Source organism: Papaver somniferum, chromosome 1, assembly GCF_003573695.1.
Source record: "Papaver somniferum cultivar HN1 chromosome 1, ASM357369v1, whole genome shotgun sequence".
NCBI lineage: Eukaryota > Viridiplantae > Streptophyta > Magnoliopsida > Ranunculales > Papaveraceae > Papaver > Papaver somniferum.
The window spans coordinates 243039342-243053639 of record NC_039358.1 but is presented as its reverse complement, the minus strand read 5'-3'; the positions used below and the strand labels follow the sequence as shown (position 1 = coordinate 243053639).

Genomic DNA, 14298 nt, shown 5'->3' with positions numbered 1-14298 from the left:
GGTCTAATAAAAAATTTTTCCTTTTTGAGATTCTTTCATCTTTGTTTGTGCTGTGAATCACCAAAAAAAAAATATTGATTCCATCAGAAGACATTAAACGTTTCCAGAAAAATGTTTTTTCAAAATTCACGTTTGTGAGTTTGGAGATACATTCATCTGTAAGTTTTATTCTAGTAAGTGTGTAAATGTCATGGAAGCTCATAAGTTTCATTTTTTTTTTTTCTTGAAATCAACTGATATGGTGACAGTTTATTTCACCATTTAATTTCTATAGTGTTATCTCTATTATTCAATCGATTGGAATAGGCTAATCATGATTAGTTGTTATAAAGAATGATGTCACCAAGGGAACTTTCGCGTCATGTTATTCCTACTCATAGGCGAGGATAGAGGGAAACGATGACCCATAGATTTTCACGAACTTTGAATCTTCTATAAATTCTTGGGTGCGTATTTTTATCATAGTTTTGAAATCAACATTGTTAGATGGGTGCAAAAACTATGGCAAGCAGTCAGATAGTCAGTGCAGCATTCTTGTTATAATTAAAGTGGGTGTCGTGGAAAAAAACGGTGCCAATTTGTTTGTAAAAAAAATATGATTTACATCGTTTCACTTTCAAATTGTGAGGATTTGTACTCCACCTATATATATATAATATATATATCAGGTGTTCAATTTGCCAACAAACAAGTGCAACACACTTCACATAACAAAAGATGCTCCAACATGCCGTGATATCTATGCAGTGAGAGTACTGATACATGGATCATTCAAACAATCAACAGCTGGTTCTTTCTTATGACCAAGACCAATAATCAGTAATGGGAAAAAAAAGAAGAATCCACTAAAAAAAGAGAATAGTGTGTACCTTTTGTATATTATTTTCTTCGTTAGCATCATCATCACACTTCTTCTTATTTTGTTTTAGGTTGATCCATAATAAGTCATCTTGAATTATAGTCCCTAAATTTTTGGACCTTGAAAAATTTTACCAAAGAAAAATAGAAGAGAATTACCCGCACAAGGAAGAAAATAATGGCTGCCCGAATATAATGGAAAATATTAATTTTCTATTTTTTTAAAAGATTATTACATTAACTGGTTGGAAGCCTAACAAGCTAAGCTCCAACAACGTACTACTGCATTAATTAAATAGGTTGTTGTGTTAACCTATCAGCGAGCCTCATGGGTAACCTATATAAAGGAACCGAAACGGATGGGGCTGAGATTGTACCACAATGGGGGCAAGCTAACTCTATCTTTAATATGAACTCCTGCAATATTACGTAATTGGGGACTCGAACGTGGGACCTCCAAGAACGCATAAAACCTTAGAAAACGGGAATGACCAGCTGAGCTAAGTGCCCGTTCTTTTTGAAAATAAGTTAATATTATTAACGAATAAAGGTTGATATAGTTATGTTGAAAATGTGTATATATAAGTCAATCTAAATGTATTGTTTTTAACTGTAGATCTTGAATTTTGGGCTACATATATATACCATCTTAATGATGAGTTTCTAGAAGAGGGAGGAAGTAAATTTGGGTTCAATTTTCGCTTTGATAAATCGTAGTAGTAACAATCTAAATGACTTGGGCATTATTAAGCCTTGATTATGAGTAGAAATTACAGAAAGTAGATGAAAACCGATACGAAATGAAACACACCAAACATATGCGCACGTACGCATTTATTAGGTAGAAAATAGGTCTAGCGGACACTTCACTAATGGATAGTACTCTCCATTTTGACACACCTTACACGTTATAACACACTGATATTATCCGATAGATATATCCATTGACGATTTAATCAGAAGCGCAGAGGTGAGAACTCAAGTCTTCGGTGATCTGTTGCTGGCAAGCTAGATAACCAAATGGAACTGGAGAATCTTCATTCATCTTCTCATAATCTATAGTCCACTTAACAATGCATCCATGTCCATTAGACTTTGGATTAACTACAAGTGTTGCATCAAACTTCTTGTAATCATTCATCAAGTCTCCTGCTACTACCATATGATGTATCGTCCTTGTTTCATCGTTATATGTAGTTTTCTCCTTGCAAGAAAGTGGTTTCCCCTCTGCGCGAACAAATTAACACAATAATATAACCGGAAATAAATTTTAATTGCAGAATATGAAGAAAAAGTAAGACAATAAATTTGACGACTTTAATGTATTATCAATTCATATGCAAGCATACCAAGAATATAGCCCCACTCCTTGACACAACCAGAAGTAGTTCCATGTCCCTCGACAGCTTTGACGCTGGTGTAAATATGAGGGATTACGCTTGGAAGATCTTCATGGTGCTTATATAATTTGTAATACTTGTCAGCGTTGCAGTTCACCTCGGATTCCATAACAAGTTTCCCAACTAGACCTGAAATACCATGACTATGAGCCATTGCTAGTAGTTGATACTTATTGTAGCCTTAACTGAATATTAGGACGATTGTGATTGTGACTGTGATGAAAATTGATCTAAGCTGAATGATTTTATATCGAAATAACCAGCAACTACAGGAGTGAATTGAATCAGGGTGATGACTCGATACTGAGCTGTATTTGGGGCAACGATCATTCAACCATATCTATCCAGAAAGATTTACAGATTTAGAGACCAGAAAAGATTTTGTGAGATTGTAGTCATAAATTGACCTGTAACTACTAGTATTGGGATGACATACTGTACTAGGCTCAAACTTCGAATGAATTCTGTTTACAAACGGTTGAAAGGATGAGGTTCAAGATATTATATATATATGATTGTATATAAATCGAGTTTTCTTCCTTTCCCTTGATACATTATAGATAACCAACCAGTTGGATTGACCATGCATTTCATAATCCATGCATCCATGACTTGGAACCTGAGCTTTCTGTTGTCAATAGGCAATCTTTTTGTGACACAAGGGGCACCATTTAGGCATTTAGCAACACAACCCCATAGCCAGTCAAACATACTAGATAATAGATACTCCCTCCGTCCGTAATTAGATGTCCTAATTGTAGTTTGCACAATTTTTAAGACAAGGATGTTAGTAAAATTTAGAAATGATTTATTTCTTAAACTATATCACGGTTTTTGGTAAACTTTATACTGTTAAAAAGCATTTTAAAACACCTACGTAACGAATATAAACATAACTATCAAATCATACATATTTCTTATAGTAACAAAAATAGGTCATCTATTTATGGGACAAAACTTAAAACCAAGTAGGTCATCTAATCAGGGACGGAGGAAGTATTTCATAAACTTAGCTAAAAAAAAGTACTAGATATTTCATATAAACTCAGCTAAAGAAAAATACTAGATATTTCATAAGCCCATGGCCAGCATTTTTTCAGCGTCAGCGGCAAGCAATAATTTGATGGATATTTCATAAGCCCATAACCAACATTAGTCAGTTTTGAAGCTTCAGCGTTGGGTGAGCAATGGGTGGGTAGGTTCTGATTTGGTACCACCCATGTCCAATCCAGTAAAATGACGGACATTAAAAATGCACCCACGTTTAGTTCATTACCCAACGGGTAAAATACCTATGGATAAACCGATAAACTGGATGGATGCTGGCGAATTGACGGATTTCAAAACATAATTACAAAACACTAATATTAATGTTGTGTACAATAAACAGAAAAAAAGATTACTGATCATGCATATTGAGTCCATAGTATCCTCAACTTAGTCTCATTCTCTTATTCTGATCCCGAATATTTCTTTGGCTTCTAAATATAAGTAACTTGTTCACGCTCTAGCTTATCCTTCCTATTTTGGTATACCACCAAATCTCCCCTCCGGGTTGGGTATCCAACGGAAGGGTGATACACCAAACCGATGATTTTAAAAATTCACCCGCACCCAATCCGTTCCACCTGCTAAAATGCAAATGGTTTTGAATAAAATCCATGGATACGAGTGTTTTTACTCACCCTTAGAGACCAATAATTTGATATTCCACGTATTAAGAGACTTAAAACGCCCTCCTTTCCCATGAAGGGGAATGTTTGAACTTCTAGTCTCACTGTTAAATACAACTCCAGACTAATAGTTGCTTAATTCCTAGGGGTGAGTAAAAACATTAAATCCGCGAATTTTACCCAAAGCGATCAACATTTTGGCAAGTGGACTCCCAAGTCTTATCTTGGAGGATTGGACGCGAGTGAATTTTTGGAAACCGATCATTTTTACGGGTTGGACGCAGGTTGAACATCACCCATCAGTTGGACACCCGATCCTAAGGATAATGTTCGTGAAGGGTATTATGGAAAATTGGTAGATGATATATATAGTTTGCTATTTAGAAGCATTGAAGATCTTCAATGATATTCCAGAAGTATAAATTTTGGATTAATCGGAGACCTTCATATCAATAAATATTATAATTTTGGTTGCTGGAAAGACATTATGTTACTTGGTGTTCAACATTTATCCATTTACGTCTATAATTTTTTATATCCGCAAATCCATCTGTATAAAATTCGCTCATCCGCTCACCCGTCAAATATGAGAACTGCGGGTGTCACATCTGACGGGTAATAGATTGGACGTGGGAGAATATCTTAATCTTCCATTTAAATTGATTGGACGCAGGTGATAACAAATACGTATCCAACAATTCATTACGCACCCCTACTAAAACCTCTAGCCTTTATACACACTAGCTTTGTGCCCGTGATACCCAACAGGCATTTTTTATGTTCTTTAACTTGGTGTGCGCTAGGCTTGGACCCACTCCGTGGTGACGATTTGGTGACTGAGTGAATATATTAAATAGGCGAAGAAAATATATGAAATATGTGCGGATTTTATTTGTATTTTCCTTTTATTTTAGAAGAAAATAGTACGTGGTTTTGTTTTTGTTTTCTTTTTGTGTATTAATTTGGAAAAGAGAGTCCTAATATGGTAGGTACTTTGCTTTGGGTTTGTAATTTTTGCTTTGCCAACTGTCTTCACCAAAACTCTTGTTTCACTAAACTTAAAAAAAAAAGCCTTATCCAACAGGAGGCGAGGGTTTCCTCGCTATTAAATATGGGAGATTTTTTTTCTAGATCTTTAACTCTAGGCCTTTTAAGTCTTTGTTTTTGTCCATCCACTCCACACATTGCCAATTGATCCGGGTAGGTAACCTTTGAAACCTAAGATTTCTGTTATCAATAAGCAATATTTTTCAAACTCAAGGCACACCATTTACCAAACAATCCCTAGTCAAATGTATTTGATATTTCATAAGACCATAGCCAATATTTGTCGGTTCTGCAGCGTCAGCGACCAGTAATGATTTGATGGATATTTCATAAGCTCATAACCAGCATTATTCAGTTTTGCAACTTTAGCGTTGGGTGAGCAATGAGGTGGTAGGTGCGGATTTGGTATCATCCGTGTCCAATCCATTAAATTGACGGATATTAAAATTGTATCCACGTCCAGTCCATTACCCAACGGGTAAAATACCTATGGGTGAACGGATGAACCGGGTGGATGCAGTGGATTGACGGATTTTAAAACATGATTACGAAAGACTAATATAAATATCGTGTACAATAACACGGAGAAAAAAATATTAGAGGTCATGCATATTGATCCCAGTTATTCTCTGGCTTCTAAATATAAGTGGATTATTTGCTCTTTAATACTTACATTTTGTCCAATATTAGTGTTTGGTCTAAATTTTGCCCAACTTAAGGTTTGGTACTTGTTAATTAAGTTGACCAGCGTTGACCTCAATGACTAAATTTAATTAATTTTATAAATAATTACACTGACTTTACAAGAATACCCCCGATATTGGTGTAAGATCTGACGGATTTTAATGAAAACCATCTAGCTACGGTCCGATTAAGTTTCTTTTTTTCTGCTTCCACATGTTATAATGGAGAACCCCATTGATGGCGAAAAACTAGCACAACTGCTGTTTTTACTACTTTATCTTTTTCTTTAGTAAATCATACCATAACTGTGGTAAACTCTCCATAATTATATGGAGAGACATGGATCAATATGGTTACTCCTCGTATCTGCAAATTCCAAAACCAACTGAAGGTATGCGAAAGTCTGATTCAATTAAAACTATAACCAAAATTATATTATCAACCTTACACGTAAGCAAATTAAGCAAGTTTTAACAAATCAACAACATAAATTAACCTCAATTTCAATTCAATTACACTCAATCAAACATACGAGATAGCATCAATCGGAACCCAAATCAAAAACCAAATTTCAAGAATGGAACGACTTAAGAAAACTTCCAAAATTTCCTTCAATTCATTTAATCGTATAAACTGCAACAATCTACGTTACCGATTAGCTCACAAACAACTCATGAGTAGAATAATTAGAAGAACCGAGAAGGTACGGAAGCTAGGTTATAATTTCATTAATAAACTCAGGTGAACACAATGATAGGGTATGAAAGTTCCAATCCACAACTCACAATCGGACGGTTCCCAGCACATCTACTAACAAAACAGAACTCTGAGAAAATAACCCTAAGACAATCTTAAATAAAGGCCATACAAAAGACATAATAGATAAAGGCCTAAGCCCATTATAGTAAGGTCATGACTCTTTCATAACAAATCCCTCTCCTTCACCTGATCCTTGTCCTCAAACATTAGTTTTGGAAACTGAGCTCTCATAGATTGTTTTCCCAAGTAGCTGCTTCAACTAACAAAACCTCCCACTCACTACATCATATCCTGTATTTTCCAACACCTCAGTTTCGGAGGTGTTTAACGGATATTGACGTTGCGACCTTGTGCAATGCCAATATCCGTTGGAAACCAAAAAATACGTTGGTTAAATTATATAATATCAATAAGCTAAAATAAGTTTAATGGACATCTAACGTATAAAACGTTGGGCAACATCGGCAAATATGTAATATCAGACATATCTATGGGCTTTTAGTAGTCTAGTTTATTTAATATCAATTTCTTTTTACTTATTATTATTTTTTTAGAAAATCTTAAAATTTCCAAACATTTCCCTCTCAATATTTCACCAAAATCATCCTCCCTCTTATTTTTTTCACCAAATATTTTTCCCTCAAAATTTCAAACATTTCCCTCTCATACATATTTATTTCTCTCTCACACCCAAATATATTCAGACATATTCATCTCATCGTTTTTAACGTTTCTCTCTCAGAACCCAAAGTCTGAGAAACAAACCCTTAAACTAAAAACTCAGTAACCAAAACCCTTCTCTTACAATGAAACCACAAATCGAAACCTGAATTTCAGTAAACAAACATAGAAATTTCAATCTATTCTCAAAACCTAGAAATCTTGATCCTCTAGAACCTTAAAGAATTCCTAAACCTAGAACATAAAATCAATTTTGTTACTGACATCTGAAATCAATTCATTTGATAGTTGATTATCATCAGGTTTAAACCATTATTTCCTAGCATTGTTGTTTAATTTTGATTTTGTTGACCTAACTCTGTGAAGTCCATACAGATTTTGGTTTTGAAGTTAGGTTTTTTTTTTTTTTTTTTTTTTTTTTTGTGTGTGTGTGTGTGTGTGTATTATGTAGAATTTCAAGGCATGGGTGTTTTGCTTTCTGCTTAGTCAACACATTTAGTTTTATTATTATGGTGCCATCAATTTTTTATTTGTGAGCTATTTTCAGGGTCAAATTGCTTTTTTAGTTATCAATCTCTTGCTGCTTGTATTCAAATGTCACTTGTTTGATTTGTTACTGCTGGATGTAGTCTCAATTGTGTATGGCATGGTTAGTTTCTTAGTTTTTTATGAAGTCCTATACTTCATATTACATGACTCATTGGAAGGTTAATTAGAATAACTTGTTAGTTTGAACGTAGTAATAACTAGAGCTTACATGTTCTTAGAGTCTTGATACGGCTTTTGGTTCCAATGCAGTATCATTGTTATCCATCTGGTTATGCTGTCTCTTAATGAAAGAAAACAAGGATAGAAAACAGAGTCCTTAGTGGGAAAATAACTCCCTTTTTCTGGTCCTCATTGTTGTGATGTTGTTGTCAGATGGCAATTCTAAAGTGTGATTTGTGTTTTGGTGCAGGTTTCGTTGCGTAAAATTGCGGTTTTAAGGACTTGAAAGGTCGGGTAACCTGTTCAGCTTTTTTTTAGCTGCTATAGTTATCATTGTTGTATAAGATTGTATGTTCAGCTTCTTACTATCATATTGTTGCCTGCTTATTACTTAGGTATCAACGTATCGTGGACGAAACCTGTTCACCGCAGAGAGGGTTTGTTGCTTGTTTGTACTTCTAGTAATCTATAGTTTCTGCCTCTCTCGTATTGTGCGTAGTTTAATTTGCTCTTAGTTGCTTATAATTCAGTTTCTTATTATGCATTCAGTTTGCTTAGGAATCAGTTTGATTGTTTTTGTTTCGTTGTGAATTACAGGTTAGAAATAGTGCATCAATTTTATAATCTGGCCTGTCTTCATTATTGTAGAATGTCTCAACATACTGAAAAGCTGGATGTTTGAAGATAGGTTTAGTCATGTGTATAGAACAGGAGTATATACTTTTATTGCCTTTGCATATAAGAACAGAACTAGAGACTCACAAACTTATCCCTGTCCTTGTCGTGTTTGTCGTAATGCAAAATCTAAGAAGTCTGAACTAGTGAGGCATGATTTAAAAGTGAACGGCATGCTAGTTACATATGTACATTGGTCACTACATGGAGAGAAGCCGACACCACCATCATAGGTAGTTCCCCCAAATGTAGATCAATTGGTTCAAGAAGAAACTTCAGTGGAGCCTGTAGAGGAACATGTAGCAGAGGACAGTAGAGATGGTGGGTGCAGGTTGGGTGATTTTGTTGACAATGCATTTGGGGTATTTGAAGGGTTGAACGAGCACGTCGATGTAGGTGAATATGAACATCCCTTTATTCAAGATCGTAGCTTAGGTAAGAAGTACGACAAGTATAAGAAGTTAGCAGAGGAGAAGATATATCCGTCATGTGAGAATGGTCATACAACGCTTTCTGTCATAGTAGAGTTGCATCATGTAAAGAAGACTTTTGGCATGGTCAGGGAATAGTGTAACTTACCTCTTGGGATTACTTAGAAAATGGTTTCCATAGGGCAATATTTTTCCTGAAAAATACCCGATAATGAAGAAGATGTTGAGAGATCTTGGAATGGAGGCTGAAAATATACATGTTTGTGTTAACCATTGTGTGCTGTTCCGGAAAGACCTTGAGAATGCAATAGAATGTCCGATTTGTGGAGCATCTAGGTACAAAGTTAAAGTGGGGAAAGATGGAATACCAAGGCCAACAAAAGAGCTAGAGAAAGTGTTGCGACATTTTCCGCTCGATGAAAGACTTAAGAAGTTTTATACTGTACCATGGATCTCTGAAGACATGACGTGGCATGAGAGTAGAAGCGTCGTATGATCATATGCGCCATCCAATAGACTGTGTTGTGGCAGAACACGAAGGAAAGGTGGCCTGAGTTTGCAAGTGAAGCGTGTAATGTGTGGCTTGGCATCTCAACTGATGGGTTTAATCCTCGAGGCATCCAATCTACCGGTTATAGTTGTTGGCTAGTTATCTGGTAATGTATAACTTTCCACCATCACTATGTATGAAGGAAGAGTTTCAGATCATGTCGTTGTTGATACCAGGGCCTAAAGCACCGGGGCAAGACATCTGTGTTTTTCTTCAAGTATGAATAGAGGACCTGCAACAACTTTGGGAGGGTATTGATGCATATGATATGCGTTTAAAATAGGCATTCAAGTTGAGAGCAATTCTTATGTGAGGTATTCATGACGTACTTGCATACGGAAATCTATCTGGATGTGTAGTTCGTGGTTACAAAACGTGTCCTGGTTGTGCAGATGAGATGGAAAGTAATTGGTTACCTCACTCCCGCAAGATTGTGTACAAAAATTTCCGAAGATTTTGAAGACAAATCATCCTTTCAGGTACATGATGAAAATTTCCTTAATTATTTTTGATTATCTAACATGATGAAATGTCGCATGAATTTGATACTGCAATTACTTGCAAAACAAATAACTAAGCATGGCTTTTATATTTAACTTTGGAGTTTCTGGTTCATTGTTGATTTTAACATGTTCAATAATTTCCAAGGGAGTTGGTTTAAAGTTGTTATCTTGATTTTTTGTGAAGCTTGGTTTGGTCATATATGATCATTTTAGTTCTTAATTTTTGACTGTTCAATTGAAAAGGAATTGCATTGGTAGTGAGAATTTCGTGTCCTCTTTTCAGGTCAAGCAAGTATATGGGACTCCAAACAAAAGAGAAGGGATTTGCACCAGTTCGATTAACCGGACAAGAAGTAATGGCGAAGACCAGTCATGTTCATTATGTTCCTGGTAAGCTTTCCAAAGACGGTAAGAAGAGAAAGAGAGATTTTTATGAAGTTGATTGCGATGATATTCATTCACCAACTAAAGCGTTTTACAAAAGGTCGAGGCCGTTGGATATTCCAACATGGATTTTAATGAATATTGTTACTGTATTGATGTAATGCACGTTGAGAAGAATGTTAGTGAACATCTTGTAGATGCTTTACTTGACTTAAAGAAGAAATAAAAAGATAGTGTGTTTGCTAGGAAAGGTATGGAGGCTCTGAATATTCAGAGGGGTCAATGGATTACTGAAGATCCTGAAACTGGTAAAGATATCGTACCTGACACTCCTTATATTTTGAGCAAGAAGGAAAGAAATGACTTTTTGAAGATATCGAAAGACATGAAGTTTCCGACTGGATTTTCCTCAAATCTTGGAAACAATGTCACTCTTCAACCTCCCGGCCTGCACTGTTTGAAGTCGCATGACTTTCATATGATTATGGAATATTTGCTGCCAGTTCTGCTACAACATGCTTTCCCGCGCTACCCAGATCTTCGGAGGGCTCTTCAACAAATCAGTTTGTTATAACGTGCATTACATCAATACAGTAACAATATTATATATATATATCAGGTGTTCAATTTGCCAACAAACAAGTGCAACACACTTCACATAACAAAAGATGCTCCAACATGCCGTGATATCTATGCAGTGAGAGTACTGATACATGGATCATTCAAACTGCCAACAAGTAGTCAATACGCTCTTCAAGGCTTGCCCCGTATAGTCATGCACGTGAAACAATCAACAACTGGTTCTTTCTTATGACCAAGACCAATAATCAGTAATGGGAAAAAAAGAAGAATCCACTAAAAAAAGAGAATAGTGTGTACCTTTTGTATATTATTTTCTTCGTTAGCATCATCATCATCATCACACTTCTTCTTATTTTGTTTTAGGTTGATGCATAATAAGTCATCTTGAATTATAGTCCCTAAATTTTTGGACCTTGAAATATTTTACCAAAGAAAAATAGAAGAAAATTACCCGCACACAGGAAGAAAATAATGGCTGCCCGAATATAATGGAAAATATTAATTTTCTATTTTTTTTTAAAAAGGGTATTACATTAACCGGTTGGAAGCCTAACAAGCTAAGCTCCAACATCAGCAGAATATGAAGAAAAAGTAATTGCAGAATATGAAGAAAAAGTAAGACAATAAATTTGACGACTTTAATGTATTATCAATTCATATGCAAGCATACCAAGAATATAGCCCCACTCCTTGACACAACCAGAAGTAGTTCCATGTCCCTCGACAGCTTTGACGCTGGTGTAAATATGAGGGATTACGCTTGGAAGATCTTCATGGTGCTTATATAATTTGTAATACTTGTCAGCGTTGCAGTTCACCTCGGATTCCATAACAAGTTTCCCAACTAGACCTGAAATACCATGACTATGAGCCATTGCTAGTAGTTGATACTTATTGTAGCCTTAACTGAATATTAGGACGATTGTGATTGTGACTGTGATGAAAATTGATCTAAGCTGAATGATTTTATATCGAAATAACCAGCAACTACAGGAGTGAATTGAATCAGGGTGATGACTCGATACTGAGCTGTATTTGGGGCAACGATCATTCAACCATATCTATCCAGAAAGATTTACAGATTTAGAGACCAGAAAAGATTTTGTGAGATTGTAGTCATAAATTGACCTGTAACTACTAGTATTGGGATGACATACTGTACTAGGCTCAAACTTCGAATGAATTCTGTTTACAAACGGTTGAAAGGATGAGGTTCAAGATATACATATATATATATATATATATATATATATGATTGTATATAAATCGAGTTTTCTTCCTTTCCCTTAATACATTATAGATAACCAACAGTTGGATTGACCTAGCTAGTATTTCCTTTCCCTTAATACATTATAGATAACCAACAGTTGGATTGACCTAGCTAGACTACAAATGCGAATTAACAGAATTAGATGCGACAGCAAAATCACCAGAATTGTTAGCAATACCAGCTATCTACTCATGATTGTCAGTTGATGCATCTCCATTAGTCTTTTAGACTGCAGAAGTTGCATCCCACCCAGATTACTTTCCTGGAAGGTACTGAATAAAATAGAGAACCGCCGTCTGAAATAATCTCTCAAAACAATCATCTTAAAATAAGATCTTAATTGCATAGTTTAATGATGAACAAAAACTACATGTGATGCCCTATTGGGACGGCAGAAAAGTGACACAATAGCCTGTTTTTCTGTCACAACTGAACATCTGTGACGGATAAAGTACCGTCACCTTAGGTGCTGTCGCAAATACCTTTTGTGACGGTGACTGCGACGGATATACTGTCACTAAATCAATTATGACGGAAGTATTCCTGTCACATTTGCCTTTGACTAATTTCAGTTGACTTTACCAACAGGGACGGCATAACAACAGGTATTTCTTGGGACAGCATGCCGTCACCTCTGGCCTTAGCTGTCACCAAAACTAAAAATTTCAAGGACAATTCGCAATTCCCTGCTATATCAAGTTGTAAAAATTACATCCATCCATCAAAAAACACACTAGAAATTCACAGTAAGATTCTATTTCCATTCATTCTCAATGCAGCAAAAAAATGTCTTGGTTACCGTACAAATTAAAAGACAAATGTATGTCAAAATGCCAAAATAATTCTTAGAAGAAATCACCAGTTTCACAACCAATGCCTCAGCTCAAGAATGAGCTCTCAACCCTTTTTGCACAACCTGCACGACACTTAATGTCCGACTTAATGTATACCATTAGGTGATTTTAAATTGCTTATAATATGTGTGCCAACACGACACCGCACATCACGTTTATTCGTGTCATGTGCCCGTGGGCTGTGTTGTTCCTAGCTTTTGACTAGTAAAGCACAGCACGGCACAGCACGTATGAATCGTTGACCCAATACAGCACGGCGCATGGCACGTGAAGCACGGGATTTCGTGTGTCGGACTATGCCGGGCCGGCACGTTTTACACCTCTAGTTTTGTGGTGCAGTTATCTTTTATCCCTACTCGATTGAAGTGTCGAAAGTTCAACTAGATTATTTGTTGTTTGATACCCTGAGTGTTGTCATAATACTGTTCGGCACTTGTACGCACCAATCATTCACCCAACGTAAGGGAATCAAACTATTTGTTAAGGTTTCTACTTTCTATTGTCGAATGTTTCTAACTTTTTAGATTGAACGAGAACAAATTTGGGACCTATACAGTAACACTGTGGGGTAAAGTCCTATTACTACCACCCTAGTAGTCTATATCAAACACGCAAAGGGAAGAGGATACATGTGATTAAAGGTCATATATCTAACAGTCAAAATGAAGTACACAGGCACGTTCATTTTTGTTAGCTCCACTCCATCGTAGACTCAATACTTTTTGTACAGTGACTTACGGGGAATAGACATCGGCCTTTGTTAGTATTAGAATTGTACCCCGTACGTAGAGTTAAGTGATGGTTGTGTCTCTCTTTTTTCTTATAAACTTTTAGCCAAAAGAATGAAGAAAAAACATCCAAGGTAACCTTTGCAACCTGAGATTTCTGTTGTCAATAGGCAATCTTTTTCTAACTCAAGGGGCACCATTTAGGCATTTACCAACACAACCCCATAGCCAGTCAAACGTACTAGATAATAGATATCCCAACTAGACCTGAAATACCATGATGATGAGCCATTGCTTATAAATGATACTGATTGTTGCCTTAACTAAATGTTAGGATAATTTTGAATTTGTTATGAAAATGATCTTAGCTGAATGAGTTTATATAGAAACAAACCACATGACCCAGCAGTGGGCAGCATTTAGGACAATAGTAACTGTCATTCAACCCATATCCTGAAAGAATCGAAGATATTTAGACAAGATAAGAATTCGTGAGATAATTAATAGTACA

At 35.9% G+C, this 14298-nt stretch overlaps 1 protein-coding gene across 1 annotated transcript; it reads right to left on the bottom strand.

Moving 5' to 3' along the window:
- Nucleotides 1–1542: 1542 nt before the first annotated feature.
- LOC113322269 (major latex protein 146) lies at nucleotides 1543–2633 on the bottom strand. Its single transcript, XM_026570334.1, has 2 exons — nucleotides 2208–2633; nucleotides 1543–2085 (listed from the first exon to the last, which is right to left on the bottom strand). Exons 1-2 carry the CDS (start codon nucleotides 2410–2412, stop codon nucleotides 1811–1813), a joined length of 480 nt encoding a protein of 159 aa, XP_026426119.1. The 5' UTR covers nucleotides 2413–2633; the 3' UTR covers nucleotides 1543–1810.
- Between the last annotated feature and the right edge of the window lie 11665 nt (nucleotides 2634–14298).